The 19,785-nt window shown below is 42.0% G+C and overlaps 2 protein-coding genes across 3 annotated transcripts in view; one reads left to right on the top strand and one right to left on the bottom strand.

Annotated features, from left to right (window-relative positions):
* Positions 1-10,018, bottom strand: part of xpr1a (xenotropic and polytropic retrovirus receptor 1a) — a 64,265-nt gene extending 54,247 nt beyond the window's left edge. For both annotated transcript variants that reach the window (XM_084548901.1, XM_084548900.1), the window contains exons 1-2: positions 9,754-10,018; positions 4,418-4,469 (exon numbers count right to left, since the gene is read on the bottom strand). In XM_084548901.1, the coding sequence (XP_084405027.1) occupies positions 4,418-4,469; positions 9,754-9,822 (121 nt within the window). In that variant the 5' untranslated portion in view covers positions 9,823-10,018. The remainder of the gene's footprint in view (positions 1-4,417; positions 4,470-9,753) is intronic.
* Positions 10,019-13,880: 3,862 nt separating this feature from the next.
* The window catches only part of acbd6 (acyl-CoA binding domain containing 6), a 29,591-nt gene continuing 23,686 nt past the window's right edge, over positions 13,881-19,785 (top strand). The window contains exons 1-4 of the mRNA XM_084548491.1: positions 13,881-14,602; positions 14,818-14,882; positions 15,066-15,162; positions 17,887-17,966. Of these exons, the coding sequence (XP_084404617.1) occupies positions 14,324-14,602; positions 14,818-14,882; positions 15,066-15,162; positions 17,887-17,966 (521 nt within the window). The 5' untranslated portion in view covers positions 13,881-14,323. The remainder of the gene's footprint in view (positions 14,603-14,817; positions 14,883-15,065; positions 15,163-17,886; positions 17,967-19,785) is intronic.

Raw genomic sequence — 19,785 nt, forward strand, 5'->3', positions numbered from 1 at the left:
CACACAAAAAGTTCATATCCGCACAAAGAAGCCCTGAAAATGTTGTTTTTATACCATCATTAATTTGACCTGAGGGGATAAAGCAACTCACGACCAGTGCAGAGGACAGTAATGACTATAAGGTGGGCATTTACTAAAGAAGGAGCCTTACTGTATAGGATGAATTGTAGCCTAACATGAAAAACAATCCATTCATTATTGATTTTCCCTGGTTTGATTCATCTCGGACATCCAGAACTTGTGATTCAGGAGGAAATCCTCCCCCAGCTCAACTGAGCTATAAATCAATAATGCGTCACCCCACTTCCCTCCTCAGACATAATGTGTGTTCATGGAGGTACATGGGGGTCCCAGCTAATTCTCAGTGTGTATCAGGCGGTGCCATCACTACCATCCTCCCACAACTCTCCTCTAAAACAGCCTCACACAGATACCATCATAATAATAGACAGGCCATTAATGGAGCAGCAGCAGGACGGACACAATGAATGAATGAATGAATGAATGAATGAATGAATGAATGAATGAATGAAAGAGCAAATGAATGATGTGCAGGATTAACACAATTCTTCATAACAAATATAGGCACGCATGGCATGTGAGCACTGCTGAAAATAGCCCGGGACACAGATTATACATGGATTCCTGTTCCGGGGCCATTGTTGGTAGATCTCTGTAATAATCAGCGGGCTAACTGAATTAGATCGCGGCATAACTCATTCTAATGGCTGGAACGGGGGGAACCAGAGATCCAACCAGCTGTTCTCTCTGTTGTCTTCCTCTGGCACTCGGCAATTCGGGGACAGGCGTGTTTTAATTACAGTTACACGGTGGCCAATGAGGGACGGAGGGAACGAGAACAAAGGATCTCAACGAGGGGTGAAGGGTCACATGCGGCAGCGGAGCCACCGTAATGTGAACGTGGCGGTCTCTGTCAGTTCCCAACAAGCATCTCTTAATTACTGCAAATCCATCTTGTTGAAATTAAATGATTAATGCGACTGGAAATGGAGCATTTTCTCTGGTGCATACCCACGGAGGGTTTGTGTAGCAGAGGTGCTGATTGAGCAATGTCTCCACACGATGTTAAACGCTGTGGGAGAGACAGTTATGCATTTATGGAAAAAAACAAACAAACACAGCACATATTTTTTACTGTTGTTGGTGTAACCACAGTCTCATAATCTGTGCAGACGTCTTGATAGAGGCTTTGAAGGGCTGCCTGTTCAGTGTTCGGTCTGCCTGTTACACAGCTCTATCAGGTAGAGCAGGGTAACCGGAGAGCGAGCAGAATAAGTAGCTAAACCCAGAGTAAACGGTCTCCCTCAGGCGAAGGATACATCTTCTGAATACCAAAATGTTGCTTTTTGAAAAGACTGAGGTGTGAGACAGAGAGAATGAGAGGAAATGAGAGAGAAGGATACAGAGAGAGAGAGAGAGAGAGAGAGAGAGAGAGAGAGAGAGAGAGAGAGGGAAAGTTTGGCAAATTGTGTTTTGATGCTTTGGCAATATTGTGTTTTGTTTTTTTCATGCCAGAGACTGACGGAAAGAGAGAGAGAGAGACGTAGACAGGAAGTGAGACAGAGATGCAACCTTGGAAAATCCATTCTAGTCACCCAGGGAGCGTACTGAAGTAGTAACACTTTCTGATAGACAGCATTTATGTGTGGTTTAGAGGATCAAATGATAACAAGATATTAAAACATTAGAGTCTTTATAGATCTATGAGAAGGTATAGGTTGTAGAAAAGGCCTTTCCAACATAACGCTGACAGTGGTAACCGTTAAATAATAATAATAAAAAAAGGTTTAATGTTGGGCTCCAACTTGAATGTTGCGTCAGCATCGCAGAATGTTCTCTACTGTATTTAAGTTGATTTAAAAAACACACAACACGCACATGCAACTTTCTTGAGCTCATAAAATCACTGAGGAATCTAGAGAAAGTGCATAAAACTCCCTAGTTGTGGTTTCACAGTTGTAAGGATATGATGCTTCCTGGCTGACTCATGGAACAGCAATCTGAACAATACGGTGGTTTGAAAATAACAGGAAATTCTGCTTGTAAATATTTGTGATATGATTTGCACAGGTGGTGAGAAACACAGCAAGGCCGCTGTGACTCAAGAGGTGAGCTGTTAATTTCAGGGTTGTCCTTAAGCAACACACTGAACCCAACATTGTTCCTGATGCTCCAGCGCTTTCCACAAGAGCTCATGCCATAATTGTCATAAAGTATTTTATAAAGGTTAAAAAGTACAGTCTGTTTTTTCCAATTTTATTCTGACCCACTGTAAATTCAATCAGCTTTGACAGTTTTGGTCTGGCATATGTGGAGAGATGGTGCTCCAGTAAGCTTGCATTTTATCCTGCCAATCTTATTTCTCTCATAAAAAGTCAACAAAGCTCAGCCACAGGAGACAGGAGAAATGTGCCTTTCAGGGCTCAATAACACCACAGTATCTGCAGCTGTTTTCATTATAATCTCTTTTTCTTTCCCTACACCAAAAGGATCAGACAGGTCTGATACATTAAAGGACTTCTTGTCGCTAACGCCACATGTGCCACCGTTGAGACTTGTTTCTTTCCCCATGCAGGCTGTAAAAAAAAAAAAAAAAAAAAAAACTGTGAAAAAAGATAAATCAGTGTGATTGAATGGGGCACTTTGAAACATTCCCACATACTGTAAATAGCACAGTATGATTTCCTACTGATTGATTGATCCCGTCTCTGTTCATATGACAGGCTCACCTATCTTGCGACAAGTTGACAGAAGCACAGCAGTGACCCATGAGCACAGCTCAGACCTGAGACAGGAAATCGTTTATCATCCAGACTGACTGGCTAACGGGCTCTAGAGGCATACACCGATCAGGCATAACATTACAACCACCTTCCAAATACTGTGTACGTCTCCTTGTGCCTCCAAAACAGTTGTGACTCATCAGACAATGGACATGGGCCTTCTGAGGGTGTCCTGTGGTATCTGGTAACATAATGTTGTTAGTGGGGGGGCATTTGGGTCCTATGGGTTGAGGGGAGGGGCCTCTGTGGATCATCCCAGTTGTTCCTAAACCATTTTTGTGCATGTCCCTGTTTCAGGATGCATCCTGCTGGGGATGGCTGCATCATTGCTATAGGGTGCGGGTGTCTGGTCTGGTATAGGTGGGTGGTAAAGGTTTAAGTAGCATCCACATGCCAGGTCCAAAAGTTTCCCCAACAGAACACTATATTGTCACAATATGGGCAGTGTTATTTATTTCCCGTCAGTGATTTTAATGTTGTGGTTGATCAGTGCATGTTCTATAGGAGTATTAAATGTACAATTAAGTAAAGAGCAGTGGCACTGCAGCTGGAAACACAGGCACTCATACAAATTCAAATCACATTTCATACAGTATTTTACATAACAAATCTCAGTGGTCTACTTTTACTACGACTGCAATCCAAGTCAACAAATGTCTGTAACTGATCTTCGTGCCTGACGCTGATGCACACGCAGGGTTGCAGACATAGAGACAGAGCTCAACTCTCCAGACAGGCTCAGTGACAGGATTGTCCTTGTCGCTCATAGATAAAATCACACTCCCAGCCACATCGAGCCTGCCCAGCTGAAACTGAGCTCTGGGAGGTGCAGCTCTATGAGAAGCATGTTGCACATCACCAGAAAATCCTTCACTGTGCAGGCACACGTTTTGGAACAATCACACACACACAGAAGTCTATTCACAAAACAGATGAGAAAGCACGATAGAAATCTGTTCGCTGCACCCATATACAGTATGGCCCCGTTTTCCTTCTCTCACAGAGAAAATTCTATATCTCAACCCTGCAACTGAAGGAAGTTGTTTACTTCTGCAAACGTGTATCTAAAATAATCACAAATGGTTTACATTCTTTCCTTCATCACACAGCCCTTGCAGTCTAATGCCAAAGGGTAATTATAGCCAGTGGCCTATCTTATCTTTGCTGTGGAGAGTACCAGCGTTCAGTACTGCCAGCTATTGAACTCCCGTTCTGTTCTGCCATGTCGGCATACTGCTCTAAAATTATTAAACCGTTTCAGCACTCATACTCGGCATCCAGCCAGTTTACATCCTGTCTGTTTTAAGAACACCAAGTTTACAGTAAAAAATGAAAAACACCTCCTCTTCACACTTCAAACATTTAACATTACTTGCACTTTTCTCCTTTCTTGTGCAGGTAATGATTTCTTTAGGTCTTGTCGAGTCAGAGATTGTGGGATGAGTAGCAGCACGTTAGCAGTGATTTCCACCTATTTTTAGCAGATGAAGGGCTGTTATTCTGGGGATGCCCAAACAGGGGACACTGGGTGCACAAGTGTGTGCATGTCTGTGAGTGTGTTTCTGTCTATCAGTGCGTCTGGGTTTGTTTATCCAAACAGAGAGCCTCCTTACCTTCTACGGATGGAGCTTGGTCCTGGGCAGCATACAGCATATCCTTGAACGCCTGACGAGGAAATGAGAATAAAAAGTCACAGTCTGCAAACAGAGACCCGAGAAACACAAAAGACAAGCCTGTACAAGAGACACTTTGTAATTTTGCCTGGATGTTGAAGTTCAGAGAGTTAATGGATTTTGCAAATAAAGATGATTATACATGTATGAGGCAAATGGGAGGATTTAGATGACCTGATAAACAACTGAATGTCCTAACCGCCTGTTCCACATGAGAACCAACGGCATGTTTAAAGTATAAACAACAGAAAAATGATAATAGGGGATCATGAGGGATTATGCGATTGTTAGAAATATCTGTTTTTGCAGCAGCAGGCTATTATAACTGAACACCTGATCTCCATAAGGGACAAAAACAACAATGGTCACAAAACTGTTAACATGATGAACAACGTCGGTGCTGCAAGTCTTAAGTCTTGTGGAGTCTGGCCATCTCCTTACTTGTTTCCATATTCCAAAGCACAGCGGCATTTTCATTCGCAGAAGTAACAAGGTTTACACTTACAGGGATACCACAAACAGGTCACGAACAACAAAAAATCCTTAGATGACTAATGGTGACTTGTAAAAATCAAATGCAAATGATAATTCCCTTTGTCTATGCGACAATTGGATAAATCATACAAGTGTGCACCCTTCTAGTTTAAAGTGCAGACATGGGAAAACGACAGAATCCGACAAAACTAAAAGATAGTCGAGATAGTTGCAGTGGTTAAATGAGGTCGTTTCTCTGCAATAAGACTGATCTTGAAGATAATGGAAACTGACAGATGAAAACATGCTGGCTCATCTGAACGTATCAGCAGCAACCGGAGTACAGACAGGAGTTGAAGCTAGTTTGTTGATAAAGACTTGGCCCCGCAAACATGGTCCAAAATATCTAGTGCACTTTATGAACTTTTACTAAGTACAACATTTTTAAGTTCAAGACACTGAAGTCTGGGCTAGATGTCAACCTTGACAGTTGCCAGACAAAATGTATATCATACTATAAGTAAATGAAACATGCCAATGTACTTTGTCGTTAAAAGTCCGATAAGCTGTATGTTTTCCTTTGTCCAGATTCCTAAAGAACCTGCTGCTTTAGTAACATGGCAGTGAAAGAGCAGTGTGAGGAGCGCTGTGCGTGGGTAGGAGCAACTCAAAAATACCGTGCATTAGTAACGGCCTTGATTGCTGACACTCGTTCCTCTGTGGATTAGATGCACAATGAGACTGCTGCACTGGAGGCTAAACCGAGAGGTAAACAAGTACCTGGAGCTCTGATAAATATCACAGGAGACAAACTGTGAAGCTGGCTAATGCCTGGCTAATAGCCAACGAAGCCAACTAATAGATGGGATATTGAAATTAAGAGTGTGTTCTTTATGATGGATACATCGCCATGGTGATGGCTCTTATGGGAAAGGGGGCAGGGGGCCTCCTACGGGGACTTGAGATAAACCTGCAGGCTTGGCAGAAATCAGCAGTGAAACCTGTAGACAGTAACTAAGCCAAACCTAATTGGCCCATCAGTTCCAGTGACCATACATTAATATGTTGATGGTGCGGGCTCAATAAACCAAACATATGTGTAAAATCAGCACCACACTTGTGTCAGTACGTCTCACTGGAGTTTACCCAACAGCATCCAGTTGATTGACTGTTGTCTCTTAATCATGTAATAGCTGCAACATACTGAGTGGAGATTAACCAACATATCCGAGTGCTATATGGCGAAGTCACGCCTCTTGTGATGCTTGAGACTGTGCTTGAGGAGATGGCACAGTGCTTCGATTATTAGTCTGAAGAGCTCTATGGCTCAAACAGAAAGCCTATGGATCCCTTGAATCCACAGCCCTGTGTCTAAGTGGATCCCTGCCTGTAGAAAGAGGAGTAGAGAGGATGGGAGGAGAGGACGAAGGGAGGGGGGGGGGGGGGGGAGCAGAGGGCAGGTCTGGTCGGGGACCAGATGTCCTCCCAGTGGGGGAGGAACGATGAGGTGAGGATGGAAGGAAGGAGGGAGGTATAGAAAGGGGGGTTCTCAGCAGTTGCCATGCCATGCCTGTTGTATACATAATGTTCATATCGAGGAACACGCTGATAACTGACACTTTTATTGCACAGAATGCGGTTTATATTAGCAGAGTGATATTGTGTGCAGTTTCCATTATGTCTGTAGGAATCGAAAGCTCACCGAGGTCGTTCAGACACACGCTGAATCTACATCGTTCAGATTAATTAGGCAAGACAAGGCTTGAACTTTAAACACCCAAGAATCAGATGCTGAAATCACACATGCACCTGCGTTTCATCGGCGCGTTACTTTGCTACTTTGAATTGTAAATGCCAGTCTCCACATGCATCCTCCTCCTCATCGAAGCTTACACAAGTGATTAGACTGCAGAGGTAAGTGTATAAGTGGTCTCTCGCCCACACACATACCTGAATCCCTACCTACTGTTCAATAAATTCATCTGCTGCCACACATAACTGTCTGTATTCATCTTCCATGCTGTAATACATGTATGTTTGTATGTAGGGGAATGAAACTGATCAACCCACATCTCCTGTCTTTTGGCACAAGCCCCTGGAGTTGGCAGGACTCTCTCACCTCCATACCAAATCAGCTGTTTAGCATATAGGTTTATAAACACAATCCCACAGGATAAAGCACACACCTAATTACTCCATCGCTCAATCGCCTTGTCAATGCCTCCACGTTCGGATGAAGTGCCTTACTAACTAGAGTCTGTATCTGCTGGATGAGCCACTTTGCCGCATTTTTCTCATCTGCATAGAAACTGGCTGACCAATCCAAATATACGCCGCACAGTTTTCCACACAATAGCGAGCTCCAAAAAAAGCAGGCGAGTGGCAGCAGGTTAATTAATCCAAGTAGGACACAAAGGCGAGGATATTATTTCAAACCACAGTCAATTTGGATGTTGGCAGCTGTAGCATTGCATAAGTCGCAGATACAGCCACTGTGTTAGTGTCATTGCTTCCTGCATATGGTAAGAAACAACCAGTGCTGCTGGAATGATAACTGAATTACCAAAAAAAAATTGCATTTGTTTTGGCTTTAAGTTTAATGAAATCAAGGTATTTCTACCAATCCCTGCGCTAAATAAAAAAACATGGCCTAATACTGCTTGAGTTGTACCACAGCAGCAGATCGGAGGATTTTATTTTTCCAACATGACGTTAAAAAGTAATTTCTCTTCAAGTCTAAAACTTTATGTTTGCCCTTGTATATTGACTGTTTCAGGAGCTTTAATAAGATGTCCATCATCTTTAGATCCCACCTACTCAGTTAGGAGTTAATGGGGTTTAGAGAGGTCAGACCAAGACTGAAGGCTTCTGCAGCAAAATACAAACATTCTTGCTGTGCACCTTATTTATAATTCAGCCTTGAGAAAGAAGACAAAGTGTATAGACAGAGGAACATCTCTCCTGTTCTACATAATTCAACAATAGCGAGTCATGCTGGTTTTTGTGCATGCAAGGTTTTTGGCAATACGGGAATTATGTTTTAACGTCTGGTTGCAGTTGCGTTTTAATGGTTTTATTATTTATCTTTCAATTGTCACAGACATTAACTACAGTAATTGTATAGCACATACAGGCTTCATAAAGCCTATCAATGAACAGCATATTATAACTACTGGCCTATCTTGCTAAAATACGAATTCAAGATTATATCTCATGACACTGTTACTGAATAAAAACACAAAACACGGATGACAGAAAAAAAAATCTACCATCATCCATCTCAGGTCAGCGAGTGCCGCTGTGAAGACTGGAGGTGTAAAATGGCTGGTATGGCCACGCATCTGTCCCTGTGTTCAGTATGCGTCAATCTGTACATACAAAGACACCACATACTGTGTGTGTGTTTTAATAACTACTTTAAATAAGATGCTACTATAGAGTTTACTGCTTCTCAGCGTGTTCACTAAGTGTCTCACTTTAATTACACTGCCTAAATATGTGTTTAATGCACAATAATGACAGCTTATCATTGATGATGAAGAAGGTGGTGAGATCCAAATGTCTGCTGCATCAGTTATCCAACTCAACAATAACATTCAGGGCATGTCACCAAAATCAAAACCAGCGCAGTGGGCTTCTGTTGAGTCTGGGCTGCGGGCTGCTGAGGGTGAAGAGAACGGGGTCTTTGTCTATAATTCATAGAGCTAAATGGAACTGAGCAGCATGCCCTGTCACTGCGCGTCTGCACTAAAGCGCTCAATGTAGGGCCAGCAAGTGTGAAAAGAAAATACTCCTCAAGTGATGTACACCATGCAACAAAGAACAAAGTGTGCACACGAAGATCAATCAAAAGCCACAGACATCAGAAACCAGACAGAATATACTGACAGATGAACGCTTAGATGTTGATTCACAGAGTCAACCATTCCAGTTTAAATGATGCGGAAAATGTGAAAAATATGCATTACAGTTATAAAATGAATGAAATGAAAATCTAAAAGTACTATTTACATATTGGTTATCAAAAATCTGCCAAAAAAAAAGAAGAATGAAAATGCAAATTTAAAATTCTGCAAAAAAACTAACAAAAAAAACAATTTATTATAATAATTTGGTGTCTCATATTACATTTGTGTTCAGTTATACTGATGCAAATATAAAATATTATTTTAAGAAGGTGAGTTTTAGCAGGAATTATGACCTTGGACAATGAACACCAATTTTTCCTTCTCTCATGTGTGGACCCTCTATGTTGCATGACGGTCACTTAAAAAAAAATAAAGATGCAGAAGAAATAAAATGAATGCTGTTAAAACTGACATCGGTACTGGTTTTGCAAAATAAATATTTTTAATAAATAAAATTATAAGAGCTTTCCACACATGGGTTTATTATAAATTGATGATGAATTTGTATTTTTCCTCAGTATATAAAATGATTTCAGTTGTTCAGTAAAAAGAAAAAAAAAAAAAAGAAATAACTTACTGTGTTTATTTTTAGGTGTCATAAACTGAAACAGCAATAATAAAAACTGAATGCTCCCCATGGCTGTTAACAACCGCAGTCAATTTCAGCTCCATAAACAATAGAGCATCCCTTGTCCTTCCTGTCTTTTATTGCTCTCGGGAGCAGACCATACTGAACCTGAAAATATATATCTATATATGAAAACACCTTTTAAAATTGTACAGGTACTTGTGACTTTTCCAGTTTTGGTTGTGCATTTGTAAACATGATCTATTTCTCCCATGTCCATACCCATAAGGCATTTATTTTTAATTCAATGTAAATTTTTACTTTACCTCATACTGAAGATACTGTTTTCTCCACTCCGGAGTGATATGGGACGAAAGATGCTCCGCGAATTTCATTTTGCCGGAACAAGCTTCCCCTCAAAGCTCCGTTAAATCCGAGAGCGGCTGTCCCCGTTCCCCGTCGACGCGACTTTTGTTGTATCAGTCAACTTGCTGGCTCAACATGCAGTGCGTCAAAGCCCGGCGCACTCCGCTCCCTCTCACTCCACTTCTGGCTCGTCCCGGTCAGTGCACTCCGAGCAGATCCCGTCCCACATACTATTTCACGGGAGGGACGGCGGTTTGCTTCGGCCTCTCTTTAACAGGTGGTTAGCGGCGGAGTAGCAGGTCCCGGTGGGAGTGACTCAGTGACTTTGCTCGGTCCCTCCCTGGACTGGTCTGGGGACACTGCGGTCCGCCATCGCTATGAACTACAGTTGACGTGGTTGCGTCAGCAGAGCGCGCAGTGGCACCGGGAGCTGCTGGGACCTCCTGAAAACTGTTGGCAGTCCACCAAGAGAATCCACTATTTCCTGTTTTTCTCTTTCGTAACGTTTCTTTGCTGACTCCGCTGTCTAAGGAGCTTGTTGTTGCCTCTAAACAAAGACGAGATAAGGTTACAACACGGACACTCAGTTCAACACATGAAAATAACTGTTTACCTCGCTGTCCCTTTTCTGCATGCTTCTGATAAACAATCCTGTTATAAATAAGTCTATTCGCACCTACTTGCCAGTTTATTAGGTACACTAGTGAAAACAAACACATACAAGAGATTAGGGCTACAAAATACATCCTTCAAAATGATCATACGGTTGAACTTTCTTACACTGTTTCAACATAAACTGGACATTATAAATGTCATGAAGCCAAGATTTACTGCAGGACTTCTGTAGCTTGCAGTCTGGTAGCTTGCTTTTTTTTATATGTATAATTATTATTATTATTATTAATTACTATGTCTATACAGCCCACTACAAAGATCAAGAGTGGTAAATGCAACAGTTCACTGTGAGAGGAACAAAAAATAATACCGACATTGGATGGCCTTTTATGAATATTTGTTGTCTGGGAAAAAAAAATGTTTTATTTCTTATATTAATATTATTTTCAGATATTTAAAGTTTTGCCTAATCATTTCTTAATTAAGATTTTATTTTTTATTTTTTTTTTTAACAGTAACTTAACTGGGAACATCATTGCGCCAATAGCCTCACCTGCTGGACAAACTGAGCTAAAACATTTTGCCACAATGCTGCTTCATGACAAGTGTCAGCAAAAAGTAATGCGTTTCAAGTTAATAAATACATCCCAGCTGCAGCAGAGTCGAGTAAATTTCGGTTTAACTGGGGAAATCTAAAACACTAGTTGGCTGAAGCATCGCCTGGCAGCCAGCTATAGGGTAGGCAAGCTGAACAACAAGCTGAATGCAGCACACTTTACAAACAAAAATGACGTAGTTAGCATGTGTATGTGAGAAAATATATATATATAGTATTATATAGTATATGGATGTATTTTAATAACTCAGTGTGTCACTGGGCCTACCAAAATGCTACTCTTGCTAATAGCTAGATTTAGCTAAAAGACAGTGAATCTAACATTTCATGTTAACTTGACTTGCTCATAATAAACAGGAAAAAAACTAACTCAACTTATCTTTAGAGTAGAAACTGACAGTTAAAATATTAAAATCTTTTTTAACTTGTTTATTCTCACCAAATGACTGTAGTAAAACCTCACAGGTGCAGGCGTTTTATCAGAATCTATTTCCTCTTGAGAAAAGTCTCCTTGGCTCGCCCCCATAGACGGTATGCTCACCCCCTGAAAAAAAGGGCCATCACACGAAATCAAGGAGGTTGTAAAGTAACCCACAACGCCCCAAATTATTGCTGTTGGTGTTTGTGACATGTTTCTTTTTTAAAGGGCATCTTGATGTGTTTTATACCAAAGAATACAGACAGCAAAACCAACGGCATCGTGAAGCAAATAACTGTGATTTTCCCGTATCTGATAACTGTGCTCCATTTGGTGAATCATTGGAAATGTTGCTACTTTGATGGTCCTCCTCTTGGTATTAGAGATCAAATTTTGGGAATGTGTCTCGAATAAAAAATACACACATGGACATCCATCACAAGAGCCTAACTTTCGAGACATGTGGCAGAACCTACATCTGTACATCCTGTTGTTTTGTGTCAATCACAGATCCAGAGCAGGATTATGATTACATCAAGTTCCTGGTGTTATTCTAATGAACAAATGACATCAAACATCTGTCAGCATTAACAGCTGCTGTGCTACAGAACAATGTGGTTCTTCTTCACTCTGTTGGAAAGTTGGAAAGTTGATGGCACAAATGATCCACGTGGTGGAAATTTCTATTGAAATAACATAAAACACTCTGGTCTTTATGTAAGTGCAATTCCGCTTGTATAAATGGGCTCACAGCACAGATAACGCACAAAGCAATGCATGTGACTGTTGAGCTTTTCATCCAGCTTATCAGTGCGTTACGTTAAGTCTCCTTAATGAGAAGCAACAGTTATATCAAAAGGCAGGAGGAGCAAGTATACTCTTTTATAAGTGGCTGACAGATATCGTTCAGCTGCTTCTATCAGATATATGCATTTATTCGAACTGCAACTTTTGAAGCTTCGCAAGCTGCAGCTTTAACTTTGTTTCAGTCAGATGCTCTGTGTTTATCCTCTGGACCTTCTGCTCCTGTAAGAGGACAGAAAACCAGATCTAGCATCTGAATTCAAGAACATTAGCTCAGCACGTTTGGCCACAACATCAAGAATGCTAATATAAACTCAGCAAATGTAGAAATGAGGCAAAGGGAAAGCCAAAAGGAAAAGAAGGAGAAGGAGAAGAAGAAATGGAAATGTTGCTGTCTCACAAGGGGAAGTTCAAAAAGCAATCTGCAACCAGAAAAAGGACACCACTTCACTAGAAGATGGAGTTATCACAAATGAGCCCTAACTGTCCAGCATATTTAGAGAGAGTCAGCTGAGCCTGATAAATACAATGGTTTCAGATCAGTCATTGTTGGTCCTCTCTGCAGACATTTAAAAAATCATTTCATGTCAGTAAATCTGATGAAACTTTCCAAGCATTTTGTTAATCACGTCCACTACATAGGTTCATGTGAGATGTTTTAAATGGACAAACTTACTTACTGCTCAGACAGGCAAACCAGTGAGCCATTGCGGTGCTTTAATCTTTACGAGCTGAGATGAGTTTGAGGAACCACCAGGTGTCACTGTCCTGCTGAAGTGGTGAGGAACACATTATTTTGCTGAGCATGAGAGAATATGTCAAAGAAAAAACGTGGATGCAAATCAATGAACTGCTACAATCTTATCTGTGCCACTTTATAGCAGCAAAGAGTGCAGACGTCTCTGAATAGAAGATTTTCCAGTTATAGTTCTGCAGACTTACCAGAGGAGTCGGTTTATAACTTTGTACAAAACCTTGGGAGGGTTTGCCTGAAGGAAACAAGTCATGTTGGTGAGAGACATGTCAGTGTTGATGCATCTGTCCACTCTGATGATGACGCCGTCGTTCCCGGCCTGATAGATGCTTGAAGTCGTTTTCACCAACATTCCTGTAGAGGAATGAAAGACTGCAGAGAGACATTGTGATAAATTGACTGGTATTAAGACACCAGTTGTTAAGTAATCCGGTGTGGTTTATTTAGTTTCGCAGGAGTCAGGTTAAACGAAAAGTGTGGAGACTCACACACGGAGGAAGTCGGGCTGAAAAACAGAAGGATCCAGATCATGTTCCCTCTGAGAGAATTAAGTTTCATTAGACGTCAAAGCCTGTGTTCACATCACAGTTAATTATTTCATATGGTCCAATTGGACGTTTATTGCAGCCCGAGTTTAAAATAACAGACTCCTGCCTGTCTGTCTCCAGAATATTCCCCATTGGTTACAAAGTACAGATTTAGATGGGGGACAGATTATGACAGATAACAGTAGCCGACAAATGTGTTACGATGTGAGCCAATGTGAAATTTTTGATTACAAATTCACATCGCATTTACACAAATAAACCCACATTGCCCTTGGAATCTAAGCACAAAAATCATATTTACAGTGTACAGATGCATTATACGTAAAAATCTCTCTTAAAAGTCACAACAACAACATTGGGACATGATATATTTGATGATTTCTGTCATTGATTGTGTTGACAATAACTCAAAGAACTGCAACAAGGAGGGTTTAGCTAATTCCATGCCATTTTCATAATCCACGACAACCTCTGAGGTAAGAGGGTACGAGCAAGGGTAACACAACCCGACCACAGACTGACATAAGACCGGAACCTTTCTTGCTAGCACTAGATTTAGCCGGCGCTTTTAGTAGACTGTACCAGAGATGGACCAACGGCAGAAACAAATCCGACTGTAACGGATTCTCAACGGTAACGGATTAAAAAAAAAGAAATCAAATATATTCACATTCAAATATACCTCCGACGTCTACTCTGTGTTTGATTTTAACGTTCGTCTCTCGGATCTGCGGGTCTCGTCGTCAGAGACGGTTCGCTGGAAACAATAACAACAATGGCTTCTGGTTCGCCGTCGTCCTCTCCGGACACTGCGACGGGCTCGGGTACGGATCCAGCCCGGCCCGACACAGGGGAGCCTCTCGGTGGAGCAGGCTCGGACTCGGACTCGGACTTGGGTTTGGGTAAATTTGACTGCAGCGGCATGGAGGTGGGGGACCGGCTGGAGGGAGACGAGCTGGAGCGGGAGTTTGACGCTGCAGCCGACCGCGTGAAAGATTTGGTTCAGACGGCCAGCCGGGACCAGCTGCTGTACCTGTACGCTCGCTACAAACAGGTGAGTGGCGGATTAAATGGCACCATGCACTGTTGTGCCGGTCGGATTTAAACCCTCGAGCACAGGCAGCTGATGACTCCACAGTGAATCTTTAACATTTATCAAGCTTCTTAGATTTTAAATAGATGACACAGTCCTTGCTTTGTATTTTGTTGTTTATTATTCAGACCCAGTTAATATTAGTTCAGCTCAGTAATCTGCTCTTGTATCCACAGGTCAAAGTGGGGAAGTGCAATACACCAAAGCCTGGTTTCTTTGACTTTGAAGGACAGAGAAAATGGTATGTGAAGTCTATTTTTTTTACACAGAGCTCATGTGGTAGCTTTTAGTTCATATTATGTGCTCATTATTGTCATTTTATTGTTTTTATGAACTTTACCTCACTTTGTAGATCGAAAGAATACAACAGATATAATTGGACATGTTTCAGATGACTGTGGTGAGAGTTGTAATGTCATAACAGGCAAGCCTGGAAGCAGCTCGGAGACATGGACGCGGAGCAGGCAATGCAAGAGTACATATCCCTTGTCAATGTGTTAGACCCTGAAGGCAGCACGAAGGTAAGAAGAACCTTTTTGTAAACGGTTGTATATTATATACTATACATTGGGACTTATTCTGGATCTTAAAACAGATCCTAAAATGAGGATTCAACCATTTAAAGTCATAAAAATGCAGACTTATAATTATTATCGGAGCTGGAACATGGATTATAAGTGACTTGCAGACTTGTTGGACTTGTTTTGATCCTGCATACCATTCGTCCGGTTTGGTTTGTCACATCTGCTGATAGTGATCTGAAGGTCATTCATCCAGTCAGATAATGTTGTCTGTTAATATACTGCTTCTATTCTGCAGTCGGTGCCTGGTGTTGGTCATAACATCACGTTGCCAAATGCTAAATCCCACCCACCTGTAAATCCGTGATCACTAAAATAGGCCTGTAGAGATTAGAGGTCTGCAGTAAGATGAAAAAGGATGACAGATATTGAACCATCCAATGTCATCGCTCTGTCTTTAGGGTGCAGTGCAGTGTCTTTACCAGCAGATGTCAGTGTCTCATTATCATGTTATTTAAGGCTGCACATGAAGCATAGCCAAATGAGAAGATGGTGTTGTTTTCCTCCAGAAGTATATATCTTGGGATATAAACAAGGCAAGGAAGTGTTATAGCGTGGCTGCTGAGATGTGTCAGTTTGTATGGTGACTGTTTACTTCTGTGCACAGCTGTGCCTGATGTCATTCGAAGGTGTCAGGAGAGATGTGTTGCCATGGACAGGTTGTCCTTTGGGACGGCAGCACAAGTGTTTATTTACAGCGGCAACCTCGTACTGTCTGCTTACCTGGAAAGAGTGTTGTTACTGAAACACAAAGAAGCACAAACTGGCCGTGAATTGAGTTTTCATCAAAATGTGCAGACTTCTGAAACTTGGCATCATTTTCAGTTTGTTAAAATAGCTTATTTTTATAGATTTTTTCCCCCCATTTTATTCCAGGATGATCTAAAACTTATAGCAGCTCTACGGTGAGTGGGATTCAATCTCACAGTTTAGTCTAAGGGTCAAAATGTTGCACAGAGATCGTCTGGTTTTATGACCAAACAAGCTAAAGCCTTCATTATGAACTGTTCATTTATTAATTTGTCATCTTCCTACCTTCTTTCTTTCTTGTGAAATATTATGTTTGTGCATGTTTATATTTCTTTAAAATAACTGCTTTGACATTTTGTTATATAATGAATTGAAACTCATGTAATTTTTAAGTGCTGCTTAAATGTCCAAACCCTAGTTGGACGTTTTGAATGTCCAGTTTTACTTAGTTTTAGTAACTATTTAAAATTTTGCATCATCAATACGATAGTAATCCTGTTAGTCCCTGGTTAGTCCTGCGGGTTATCAATGAACCTGAATGTGTCTGCCATGTCCACACAAAGCAGACATGTGAACATGCTGTGTAGGTTCCCTCTACAAGTTTAGTGTACTGTCCAAACAGTGGATGGATTCACAGTTACATAATGCTCAGTGAACACAGCCACAGAGAGATGGATTTAAGTTTTTCTACCAGAACTGAAAAGCAAATTAATATTTTGATGTTCCTTAAACTGTCTGTCACATGTACAGCTTGGTTTATTGTGGTGTTGTGTCTCCCCACTCTCATGTTACTTTCTTTCTACTACACTGACTGCGGTTTCTCTTTGTTCCCTAACTCTGCGCTATCTGCTCGTCTTCTATTAATCTCTCCCCCCTCACCTTTGTTCTTCTTTAGCCCCTTCTTTCTTTTTCTATCCCTCCTATCCTATTCTTTGCCCCCTTTTCTCGTTTGTGTCTCTTTAATAGCATCACTGTCAACCGCATATCCAATCCTGACACATTTCTCTGTGTTGCGGGGCAGCACTCGCTGACTCGGTCCCCTCAGTAGCACAATGCCAGGGGAGAGCCCAGCCGACAGGCCAGCAAACGCAACACACAACTGCCCCCCTGAAAAGAACCTGATTGTATTAGTGTTAACAAAGCGCCATAGCATGGCAGCGGCTATTCTTTTGGAAGCACAGTTAAATGGTGTAAGTAGCAGTGCATAGACAGAGAAGCAGGGCAGAGAATAATAGCCACAATTTGACCTCTGTTCCTGTCTCAATTGTTGAGCAGACACTGGCTTTATATTACATTATGCTGCAGTGGAGCAGGGCCAGTGCATCAGCGAATATTCTGAGTTTTCTGAAGTGAATTAGGTTGTCCCAAAAGTGCACGCACAGTTGTTTTGCTTCGCTTGTCATGTTCTCCCCACTCTCCCCATTTCCTGAAATCAGATTTGTGTGGCTTCTTTTGTGAGTCAAGGTTGGTCAGCAAAGAATAGTCTGGGTAATAAAGTCTTGGCTGAACCGAAAGTAATATGGGATCGCATGAGAACACAGAAGATTAACAAGAGTCACAAATTGAGACGCAATACATTTTAGAATGTTTTCATGCATTTTGTTGGCCATTTATTACCAGTGAGGTCATTTCCAAAGAACCGGAGAGTTGATTTAAAAGTGCACATTGTGAACTTTGTCATGCATTAGATTTATAAAGACTATAGGTGAGATGCTGTAGGTGCAACCGTTCATGGTGAATACATGGCCCAACCCTTTTGTACTGGGTCTATACAAACAGTAAGGTCTCTGTGCATATAGGACAACCCAGGCTGCTGAACTAAGCCAAAGCAGACCGGGTCTGTGGTCGACACAACATATCACTGCACAAGTTTGCTCGGTATATGTCGTTGACAATACTGTATTGTTCTCACAGGAAAGACGAGGAGCAGAAAGGAGAACAGGTTTCGGAGGAGCAGCAGTCAGTTCTCTATACCAGGAGGAGGAGATGCTCAGGTATTTATACCAGAAGTAACACACACACGCACACAGATGCAGACAACCCTACAAACTGTGTATTACACGGATTAAGGAGGGATTAAGTGTTCTCAAACTTTTTACTCAGTGGTCGAGAAGAACTCATTTATTTATGCAACATACAGTCAAGTACTAAAACAGTCTACAGTCTTGAATAAATTCAAGCCCACAAGCTCGACAATAGGTATTTTATACCATGTTAAAACCACATTTATTGCTCTGAAGAAACTCCACTTAAACTCCATATTTACATCAATAACAATGCGCTCATCTATAGAAATTCTTTCAAAATTAAAACCGTTTATATTCATAACTTATATAGGGATAAGATATAGGGATGTGCTGTGGCTTGCCGTTCTGTCTGGATACAGACTGAAGCCCAGATATTGAGAAGCCCTGTGCTTGCACCTCGTGCAGTTCCACAGACTGTGTTTCAGATGCCAAAGCATGTGAAAGCTTTTGCCAGTTCTTCTGAGGGTGTTTGAACAGACTCAGCGTTTCCCTCCGTTTGTGAATCACCACTTATTTAATGCTTAGGTCAACTCAGTCTAAGTCTGGCATTGTTAACCACCGGTCCTGATGCTGTATTTGATTATATTCAACAGACCGTAACTGCAGTTAGAGCCCGGAGACGTCATACAGTTCTGATTTATGTTAATGAAATATATTCTCCATTTACTCTTGCCTGGCAGACTTACTCAAGCTTAAAAACCCCATCTTCATTTCAATGAAAAAGGAGCTCTTTTGGAGATGAAAATGAGATGTGTGAATCCTGCAGGTTTTCCTCATAAATGCCTGCGTGTGATTAGTATGCATGGCCTCGGGAAGCGGCGGCCGGAGTCTCCCCTTTTTAATTACGCTGTGATTCGGGGGGAGCTATTGAAGAAGGGCTGGGTACGGCGGAGCGAGGCGGGTACAGCAGGTTTCCCAGAACGACGATCCCCTTGGTGATTTCCAGCAGCGGCGAAGCCCCGAGGGGAAACCGGCAGGGAGGAAGGCATTAACACGGCACAAACACACACCTGTACACACACGTGTGCACGCATAAACTTTCCGGTATACGTCGCTGCGATTTTCATCTGAACCCATGCGGAACCTGGCAGAACTGTCACAATCACTGCTCTGCTGCATTTCAATTTCTTCTTTCACACACACACACACACAAACACACACACACGGATCCACTCCATATTAAACAGCTAAGCACCTGTTAACCAGACAGGGAGTTAATTGCATTGCTCACTGCTCATCTCAACCTCACAGAGTGTGTGTGTGTGTGTGTGTGTGTGTGTGTGTGTGTGTGTATATGTGTTTATCGACAAAAGCGGGATTGATTAGCAATATCCCCGGGCTACTGAGCTGATCAGTGTGTGATTGAGGATTCTTTGAATGCTGCATTGTAATTCTCTCACCCACCCTGAAAAAGGATTCTGACAAACACTGGAGGCTTTGTTGTCCGAACACTTTGCCGGGAGCCAGAGCTGAGTTATTTGGAGTTCTCATTGTTTCTCGTACTTCTGTGGAGCTCGGCCACGTCGGGAGCGCCCGCCCGGGGTCCTGCAGGGAAACGCGATGACAGATCGGGCAGGGGTGTGCGTTTGCGTGTTTGATGGATGGCGTGGCCGTGGCGTTGATCACCGAAGCTCAGGCCAGGTAGATGAGTGTTCTCTACCACTGTGACCAGTTTAGCCTGATGGATGAAGGACATATCTGCCAGTACACCGGACTGGACACGCACACGCGAGCGCACAGGTTCTCACACACGCGTATGTACACAAACACAAACCTCTTGGTTCCC

This window comes from Chelon labrosus, assembly GCF_963514085.1.
Source record: "Chelon labrosus genome assembly, chromosome: 7".
NCBI lineage: Eukaryota > Metazoa > Chordata > Actinopteri > Mugiliformes > Mugilidae > Chelon > Chelon labrosus.